Source organism: Rousettus aegyptiacus, unplaced genomic scaffold (genome assembly GCF_014176215.1).
Source record: "Rousettus aegyptiacus isolate mRouAeg1 unplaced genomic scaffold, mRouAeg1.p scaffold_m13_p_6, whole genome shotgun sequence".
NCBI lineage: Eukaryota > Metazoa > Chordata > Mammalia > Chiroptera > Pteropodidae > Rousettus > Rousettus aegyptiacus.
In genome coordinates, this window is record NW_023416309.1 from 37,402,508 (window position 1) to 37,412,639 (window position 10,132).

Below are 10,132 nucleotides of genomic sequence, written 5' to 3' on the forward strand. Positions count from 1 at the left end.
AGATTATGAGCACGTATTGTCCTGCCAGCAAGGGAACCAGAGAGAAAAATGAGCTTTCCCTGTGCTTCTTTAGGGAAAGTGTACACATGAGCAGAGGGAAATCTTAGAAGGTTGCAGAGCTCCAGTGTCTGTGGGTCACCGGCAGTTAGACCTGGGGGTCATGGTGACTGAGGGCTGGCTTCCACAGTTCCTGGTGTGAGACTAAGCAGGTTCAGGTCTGTTTTTTCTCCAGTTGGGAGTATTTTTCTTCCTCGGCACAGCTGGCCCCTGGTCAGGGTGGCCTGACAGAGAAACAAGAGGAAAGGATGACTTGTTGGAGCTGGTGTCCTGGTCAGCTGGGCTTGGCACTGCACTCTGGCCTTTCCCCTGGCTTCCTGAGACCCCTCTTGAAGCAAGGCCCTATAAGTCCCACAGAGGCGCCCTCTGAAACTGACGGATGGCTGAGGTTTGTCAAAGACTAATAGACATGCAGCCAAATGCAGGAGTGCTTTGCTAGGGGGCACTGTGGGACACCGGAGAAGAAAGGCCTGCCTGCGTTGGGGGCAAAGGGGGCAGATTCCCTTACCCCCGCCTCCCACCTCAGCACTCCAGCCCAGGCCAGGCAGTCTGCCCCTCCCAGAGCCAGCAGGACCTGTTCACAGGACAGCCTGGGACCACATGCCTGTCCTGGGTCCCCATATTTGGCTTTCAGGCCCCCTCGATAGCACCAGCTGGGCATGGTTTCCCGGCGGCATCCAGCAGGTGGCACTGCCATCAGGACTAGGGGCAGCCAATTGGTGCTTCTGCAGCCCAGCTGCCCTGGCTAGGGACCAGCCGGGTCCAAGCACTCAGGACAGAGGCTGGACAGGCTCTTTCCTGCAGCCCCTGCTTTTGGGGTGCTGTGCCCTCCAGCTCTAATAGGCCAGGGGTTGGGGGGCAACTGTCTCTGCTTCCCTCTGCTCCCTAGGGCTGCCTGGGGTGAAGGTGACAGGTGGGGGAGGCAGGTGGAGAATTGGGCCAGTGAGCTCATGGCAAAGGCGCCCAGCGGGGCGGGGGTGGGTGCCCTGGTCTATAAAGCCCCCATGGCCCCGTGGCCTGCAGAGGCGGGTTACAGACGGCACCATGGCGGGCACCGAGGAAGTGCAGAGGGCCACAGCACTTATCGAGCAGCGGCTGGCACAGGAGGAGGAGAATGAGGTATGGGCAGGGGTGCGGGGGCCCCAGGGTGTTCTGAGGAGAACCAGCTCTGCTGTCAAGGGAAAGAAGAGCATGGATGCCACACCTGTGGTAGGAAAGAGGACAGGTGTCCCGAGGGGCCCAACTGGCTCCATTGCCACCACAGGGTACTCCTGGGGTGCGGGGTTGTTGGCAGTGGGAGACTGAGGCTTCAGCCCCGAGAACTGAGGGACATTGAGGTGGGCAAGCCAAGGTGGACTCCCCGAGACCCTGCCCACCCATCTAGGCCTTGAGGAGACAGGCTGGGCTGCACACAGTGAGACGGCTCGGGCCCTGCCTGAGAAAGAAGGAATGTGGGTCCCCGAGATCCCCCAGCTGCCAGATGGGAGGCTGGGACAGGAGAATCTCCAGTGTTTGGTCACTGAAGAGGAATAAAGACTGGGAGCGGAATGAGGAAGGGCTGCTGGGAAAGGAAGCATGGGTTTTCCCGGGACTGCCAGCCACACTTGTGGAGGCCTATGGAGCATGGGGCTCTGGGCAGCTGCATTTTCTCTGGAATAAAGAACTGTGGGGAGGAGATTGGGAGCTTGTCCTAGGCTTCATTTTATTTAAATTAATGCTTGACCCAGAGTCTGCTCTGCCAAGTGCCCTGTGCTGTGAAAAAATGAGAGGACCAGTAGTAAGGCCAGTCCCTGACTCCTTTTTATGAACCCCACATTCATTTTAGCCAACAGCTGTCAGGTGCACAGTCAACTAAGAAACAAGGCAGAGTGAGGAAATGGTGAAATAGAGATGTTAAATCAGAAGCGAAGGGGCACAAAGGGTGCTCCCATTTCCACTGTGGGCTCCCAAAACTTCTCTGGACAGGATGGCATTTGAGCTGGGCCTTCAAGGAAGGTGGATGGAGATGAGGAATGGGGAGGGTATTTCAGGCTAAGGAAATGACAGGCGCTAATGTTTGGGTGAGTGAAAGCCTGACTGTTATGAGAAAGTCTGATAGCAGAGGCTAAGGCTGGGAAGGGAGGCAGGACAGAAAACGGGGCCATGGAGAGCCACTAAATGTTGTGGTGCCATCTGATGTATTTTAGGAAGGCAGCTCTGATAGCCTTGAGAAGGGCTTGTTGGGGGCGGGGGTGGGAAAGACTGGCCCTACCAGGAATAGGAGGGAGGAGATAAATCAGCTTAGAGGTAGACTCCAGTCAAAAAGGGAAGAGTGGCTGGATGGGGAGAGGAAGAGGGATGGATCAGGACTCCAGGGGAAGAAGAGACGAGGGCTAGGGAAGGGAGAGCAGGCTTGTCGGGGAAAAGCTGGAACTGAGCCTGCCGAGTCTTTCCCAGGGCATCCCTGGGCCTCCAGGAATGCCACTTCTCACTCTCTCAAGGGCATGTGCACCAGTGTGGGGCAGGCGAGTCATGCCACTGTGCCATTTTTGGAGTGCTGGACACAGAGACCTTTAGCAAGGGGACATGAAGCAGTCCTCATCCATTCATTCATCCAGCAAATATAGCAGCAGGACTCACAGGACACCAGGTCCTCACAAAGCCAGCCTTCCCATCCAGTACCTCCAAGTGCCAGGCACTATGCTAAGCACTGCACAGGCATTCACCCGTTCAATCTATACAGCCATTTATGAAGTAAAGTGCAAGTTTTGTTGTGTTTCACCAACTAGCATCTAATTCAGTAAGCATTCATTGAGCACCTGCTCATGCCAACCCACAAAGACAAATCTGAAGCTAGGGGCCACAGAGTCTGGGTGAGATGTAGATGGGCATTAGAGTCCCTAGTTGTTGCCACAAGCACCCAGACCAGTTGGGTCTTGAGAGGGGAGCCTCTTTCCAGCCTGCACCTCCTTCTTGGGGGAGGAGAAGGAGGAGGGTCCTGGAGACCAGCCTAGGGAATGGGGCTCATTTATTCTCAAAACATTTGCTGAGCACCTACTATATGTTAGATCTTGTTATAGATGCCGGAGATACGAAGATGATTAAGACTCCAGCCCACCCTCTGGCTACTCAATGGGGAGCCCAGACACGGTCCCCACCTGCAGTAGTAGCTACAGCCCTAGGTCATCTCTAGTCCCTGGGAGAAGATTCTGTGTTTCAGGCAAGGCCAACACTGGGGAAACCCCAAACCATGTAAGCCCACCACAGAAGAGGGAAGCCAGTGGACAACAGAACCGCCAAAATAAAGACCTGAGAAATCAGCCCTCGAAATGGCCCTTGAAGAGTATAACACAGTAGCTCAATGGGAAATGCAAAGAAGAGCTGTGAGCTCTGTAAGGGTGGCCATTCCTTCCCAGCTGCCATTTTGGTCAGCACCCTCCAATCTGGGCAAAAGCTCCTGGTACACTGGGGATTCAGAGATAGGGTTCTTCACCAAGAAGGGGCTCCTTCTTTAGAAGAGAGGGAGACCATGAGGGAGTAGTCCAGGCAAGTTGGACCTACAAGTGCAGAGGAGACTTGAAAGGAGTTTCATCCATATGTTCACAATGAGAATAAGGTTTATGCTTCGAGTCCCTTCAGCTGAAAGCTGGAGACCTGTGGCTCCCATCCCTTAGGTTCCCTGAGAGCAACAGCTTCCACACTCCAGGATTTCACAGATCTGTAAAATCTGAGGGGAAAAAATAGTTGGTATCTGACATAGAGTTGCCAAATTTTGTATTTGCCAAGTAAGCCATTTAAAATTAATTGTCATCTCTTTTTTTATCAAAGTAAATTCTTAATGCCAAAAAAGTTTTAAAAAAAATAATCTTGGCACTTGAAAAAATTGAATATATTTAATTTCATGAATACTCATTCCAGTAGCTTTTAATTTTGTTTTGCTGGGGATCCAGGGCTGTGATGGTCAGGTGTATAGAGCTGGGGTTGGGGATGGGATCAAGATGGGGAACTGGAACTTGCCCCCTTTTGGGAGTGTCTCCAGGAGTCCTGCTCTGGCCAGGAGTCCTTCAGGGTACTCAGGAGTGGGGTAGAGGAAAGGCTCTAAGGATATCCTCCCCAGAGCATGTCCTCTCCTTGGCTCACCAGAAACTCCGAGGAACCACCCACCAGAAGCTGCCCATGGACCTGCTGGTGTTGGAGGATGAGAAGCACCATGGGGCTTCGAGTCTGGCCTTGCAAAAGGTTAAGGTAAGTGCGAGGAGAATCCAATGTCCTCACTCAGGGGACAGGACAGGCAGTTATGGCCTTGCTCCTCGTAGTATGGTTCTCGAACCAGCAGCTCAGGACCCCCTGGGAGCATGTTGACAATGCAGCATCTACACACCACCCCAGACTTGCTGAGTCAGAGTATGCACAGTGCAGATCCCAGGGGAAGCCCCAGTGATGGGACAGCCATATGACAAGGCACCATACAGGTGTTAAGGGGCTGAGGGAGGCTGTGTGGGCTGACTGAGAGAATTCCATGTTGGTAAGAGAAAATCAGTTTCCATCCCACTATGTGGAAGATGATCTCACAGGAGGTGTACCTTAAAGGGCATCAACAAAGCCGTGATATAAACTGCCTCTGGGAGAGAAGGGCTTTCTCTTCGAAACTTTTATGCTTCTGTATTATTTTTAGTGTTAATCATGTATTACTTTTATGATCACACACACACAAATGGACTTCCATGGAGAGCTGAAGGTTCAGACCCTGTTTTGAAAGTCTGGGCGAAGAATTGCCTCTGAATTCGCTCTTCAAATCCCCCCCCCCCCGCCCCCCATGCGAAGACTTCACAGCAGCCTCCTCAAGCCTCTCTTGCTCCTGATTCGAGCCATCTGTGCCTGGGTCTCATCCGCTTCTCCTAGTCTTGGGAAGGAGAGTTAGACTTGGATTCTTTCCCTCTTGAGAAGTTCTCCCTGTCCTCCCTCTGCAGCTTAGCTCAGGGGTCCCCAAACCCCCGAGGGGTGGGGCTTAACCGGCTGTCCCTGCGCAGGGCCAAGAGCGTGTGCGCAAGACATCCCTAGACCTGCGGAGGGAAATCATCGATGTGGGTGGGATCCAGAACCTGATCGAGCTTCGGAAAAAACGAAAGCAGAAGAAGCGGGAAGCCGCGGCCGCCCAACAGGAGCCGCCTGCAGAACCCGAGGAGATTGTAAGCTCCTGGGGATGACACCTGTGTGGGCAGGGGGAGCTGGAGATGGATGGCCTGGATCACTGCGGGGTGCCCTCTGTGATGGTATTCACACCCCACAGACTGGTTCTGTGAGCGAGGAGACATTCCTGAAGGCCGCGGTAGAAGGAAAATTGAAGGTCATTGAGAAGTTCCTGGCCGACGGGGGCTCCCCAGATACCTGCGATCAGGTGATGATCCCACCAGCACCTGCTCCTGCTTCCCTTTCAGAGTTGTCGCCCCCACCTCACCCATTTGTGGGTCTGTTTGAGAACAGGCTTGGGCGTCCTTAGGGAAGGATCCCCTCAGAAGATTTGGGATGCCCCTTCCCAAGGATTCATCTAAATCCTTAGACACTTTTTAACTTGAACCTCCTCTAGAATAATAATTGTCACATAGTTTTTTAGGGAAGAAAGAAGAAAAGAATCAAATAAAAAGGGTCCAAGACCAAGAGTTTGAGGCTCGAATCTCATCTCTGCCACTCCTTAGCTTCGTGCCCCGTGGCTGGGTGCAGTCACCTCGCCATGCCTGTTTGTTTCTTCCTTTGTAAAACAGCCCGCTTCCGTCAGAGCATGTTACACAGATCAAGGGGCATATCAGTGCCTCTCTAAGTATTTATTGAGTGAATGAGAAAACTATACAGCACATGCCAGGATATGATATTTTTGTGTCTATTTGTTTGACATACTTCCTTTCAAAATTATTTATGTTTTACTCCTCACCATTTTAGCCATTTTAACTGTACAGTTCAGTGGCTTTGATTACATGTCTATTATTGTGAAAACATCACTACTATTTTCAAAATAGTTCCATCACCCATCATACTTTTTTTTTGGTTTGCTCGAAACAGCCTTTCTCACTTTGTAGGGTGCTCTCATGTCCTAGGATAAAGCAAATCAATGGTCATCCCCTTCGAGCTTGCATTATTGTAGGCTTAGACTATAGTCCTTTCTATTCTCTCAACTCCAGAGTTTTAATCTTCTTGTACTAAGCACCTCCTACCTCTGAGCATTTTGCTAGGTCCTGAGAGTACAAAAAAGAAAAAGACAAAGGTTGAGAGTAGCTTGGAGACTGATGTTTCAAGAGACCGAAGCAGACAACCGACTGCTTTAGGAAGGGAGGAAGTTCATTTCTTCCTTGAATCAGGTATCAGGGGGTACCTGCCCTAGGCTAGGCAGTCAGAGGAAAGAGAGGCAAGTAAGACTCAGCCTGCCCTCAAACACTCTCTCATGGTGGAGGGTTTCTGGGTCTCCAGGACACCTCTGGCCTAGAGGTTTCAAGAAGATGATGGCACTTGGGCTGCATCTTGAAGGAATAGCGAGAATTAATCAAGCAGTCACTGGAAGTGAGGGTGCAATGGGTATTCTGGCACAGGGAACAGCCTGTGCAAAGGCCTGGCTTGAGGTGCTTGGGGGGTAGTGAGAAGGTTGGGGTCTCCAGGTCATAGGAGGGCTCCAAGGCTGGTCTGGGTAGAGCATGAGGAGCTGGCACAATATAGAAGATGTGGGGACCTAGCACAGGGGTCGGAAGGCCCGGTCCCAGCTTGGGTGGGAAATGGGCTCAGGTCTGGGGCCAGAGGTCAGGCTCTAACAATCTCTCCGGGGACAGTTCCGCCGGACAGCACTGCACCGAGCTTCCCTGGAGGGCCACGTGGAGATCCTGGAGAAGCTTCTGGACAGTGGAGCCACTGTGGACTTTCAGGATCGGGTAAGCATAAGGGCAGGTATGGGATGGGAGAGGTGGGTCCAGCACCAATAACTCCTCTCTCTGCCAACCTGGGACACAGAAAGGCTGCCTCAGGAGCCAGGCCTTTCCCCCCGGCTCCCACCTCTAGTGGGATATATGACCTTGGGCAGCCTCATCTCCTCCCAGAGCCTCCTCTAAATCTGACTTGAACTAGATGGACCCCAAAGGTTCTTATGCTCTATTCAATCTGTTGCTCAGGCACTGGAGTGCCCTGTCCCTTCCTTATACCCTTCCCCGTGGATAGCTCCCTGCCCTCTTGGCCGGGGTCCTTTCCTCCAGGGCATTCTTCTCCCTGAAGCTCTGTAGTTAGGCCTCATCCTTCCCTTCCAGCTGGACTGCACAGCCATGCATTGGGCCTGCCGCGGGGGCCACTTGGAGGTGGTAAAACTCCTGCAAAGCCGAGGAGCAGACACCAATACGAGAGACAAGGTGAGGCTGTAATGCTCACAGATGTTGGGGCGGCTGTGGGTGGCGAGTGGGAGGCAAAGGGCAGAAAATTTCAGGAAGATAAGAAGGAAATGAGCTAGTCTGGTTTCTGGAGTGGCTGCAGAGCCCAGGGATGTGTCCCTTGCATCAACTGCAGACCCTTGGAGACCACCATTTGGAGATAAGAGCGGGAAGAGCAGGGGAGGGGGCGGGAGAAGAGATCTACTATCTTGGGGGTTTGGGGACCACCCAAAAGATGCAGGATTTGTTCATCCATGCAATCATTTCTCATCCTTCATCTGTCTGTCTATCCATCCATCCATCTATCCATTCATCCATCCATTCATTTATTCATCTGTTCATTTATTTATTCATCTACCATTTTTTATTTATTCATTCATGTGACCTTGAGCAAGTGATGGATTCTGAGCCTCTGTAGTTCATCTGTAAAATGTCTCGCAGAGTTCTTATATAGATTAGCTGGGAAAATATATATAAATTATTTATTCAACATAAGCTGATAATGTTTTATAAGCTTTTTGCCATGCCTGTTACATAGTTATTTCTCAGTAAATGACATCTGTTATAATTGTTAAAAGAAGGGCAGAGGAGTGAGCAGTTGCCCACAGCTGGGTGAGAAGGGAATCATAGAAGGCTTCCCGGAGGAGGCAGCTTGTAATGATTCAGAATTAGACCGTCGAATGGGATGGTGGGACACTGTAGCATTCCCTGTCCCTCCAGGGCTCAGGCCATAGCACTAGGACTTGGGGAAGGAATAAGGTTGGAGTTAAGACAGCCGCACTCCCAGAGGCATCGCAGTCCAGGCCCCTTCAGCCAGCAGTTCCTGCTTCCTCTCCATCCAGCTGCTGAGTACTCCCCTGCATGTGGCAGTCCGAACAGGACACGTGGAGATTGTGGAGCACTTTCTATCCCTGGGTTTGGACATCAATGCCAAAGACAGAGTGAGTGTTGGGTTCCTTCCTGTCCAGCCCCACCATACGGATGCAAGCATCCTGAGGGCTCCCACATGTCCACATGGGTCATGCTGAGTGTCACACTGGCTTTAGGAAGGGGACAGTGCCCTGCATGACGCCGTGAGGCTCAACCGCTACAAAATCATCAAAATGCTACTCTTACACGGGGCTGACATGATGACCAAGAACCTGGTAAGTTCATTCTTTCCCTGGTTCAGTAATCAGTGTGCACTGTTCAACCTGGCCCTGTGCTGGGCAGTTAGAAGAAATATGGAACTGAACAAAACTTAGCCTGCTTGCCCTTGGAGCACTTTCATAGTGGAGGGTCTCTCTGGGACCCTGGGAATTTGGGGCCCACCCATATTACCAACTCTCTCTATACTTGCCTTTGTCCAGAGTACTAGTACAGAGAAACAGCCTGGAGGGGTGGTTGGGGGACTTCCCAAAGGCCCTCAAATAGACCAAAAGGCGTCCTAATATCCAGGCCCAGGGAGGCCTGAATCATGGAGGGACAGAGCTGGAAAGAACCTGAGCACTTGGTTATCACGACCTTTCCTAGCATACCTGGTGGTCCTTGAGTTCTCTTGGGATCCCATGTCTCTAGCCTAAGCTCTTCTTTGAGCCCAGAGCAATCACAAAAGGGAGGAAAGGAGAAGGGGAGGGAGTCTCTCTGACTCAAGAAAGGCTAAGAGGACACGGGAAAGTGAGGAAGATATGGGGAGGATGTAGGTGAAGGCTTCTCAGCCTCGGTATTATTGACATTTTGGGCTGGATAATTCTTTGATGTGGAAGCTGTCTGTGCATCATAGGATGTTTAAGCAGTATCCCTGGTCTCTACTCGAGATGTCAGTACTACCCACCTCTAGTCCTACCTGCTGTGTGATAACCAGAATGTCTCCAGATATCGCCAGTTGCTCCCTGTTGGGTATAGATGAGGGCACCTGCTGGTACAAACTTCTGAACAGTGACCGGACCTCCTCTTGGTTCCCCCAGGCAGGAAAGACCCCCACAGACCTGGTGCAGCTGTGGCAAGCTGACACTCGGAATGCTCTGGAGCACCCCGAGCCAGCGGCAGAGCAGAACGGGCTGGAGGGGGCTGCTGAGAGTAGGCTGGAGACTCCCTCACCTGTGCCAGCCCAGTAAACTTCTGCCCCAGCCCAGCTCCGCACCTGGCCTGTCCCCTGCTTACGACTGGAAGTTCATAAAAATGGCCCCCAGACCTGAGCTATTCCTCTGTAAAAGACCCAGGAACCTCCCACAAGCTACCACAATAAAAAAGTAATTTTGCTATGTGTCTTTGTTCTATTTGTGTCTGAAATATTTAGGAATGAAAAAATGAACCCAGGGAGGAGGGGGACTTTGGAGCCCTTTGGCCCCTTGAGCCAGCCCTGCTGCTTTTCCTGCCAAGGGCTCTTCCCTGCCACCCCTCCTCTCTACGACCTCTCCTCCCAAGCCCCAGCCCAGATCAGCTTTGCCATGCACTCGTCCTGGGCCCCCTTCCTGGTGACTGCTGCCCTGTGGGGCTGTGTGTGGCCAGCACAGGCCTGTCACATGGCAGCCTTGGCAGGGGGAACCTGGTAGGGAAGTGGGGCTGCAGATCCCAGGCAGTGTCTTAACAAGACCTGCCACGCCTCCCACAGGGCAGGGCTGGCTCAGCCAATCAGCTCCTCCAACCAACCACAGGGCAGCCAAGCAGACACTGGCAGAGCTCTTGGTTTCTGGGCTGGGAATTGTGGGAGGAGG

At 52.3% G+C, this 10,132-nt stretch overlaps 1 protein-coding gene across 1 annotated transcript; it reads left to right on the forward strand.

The window, feature by feature from the left end:
- The first annotated feature begins 992 nt into the window (after positions 1-992).
- Positions 993-9,535, forward strand: ANKRD2 (ankyrin repeat domain 2). The gene is given in 10 exon segments (XM_016164110.2): positions 993-1,085; positions 1,087-1,176; positions 4,180-4,281; positions 5,067-5,225; positions 5,327-5,434; positions 6,852-6,950; positions 7,320-7,418; positions 8,279-8,377; positions 8,483-8,581; positions 9,383-9,535. Coding segments are annotated over 10 exon segments (1,083 nt in total). The 5' UTR covers positions 993-1,007; the 3' UTR covers positions 9,533-9,535.
- The last annotated feature ends 597 nt before the right edge of the window (positions 9,536-10,132 follow it).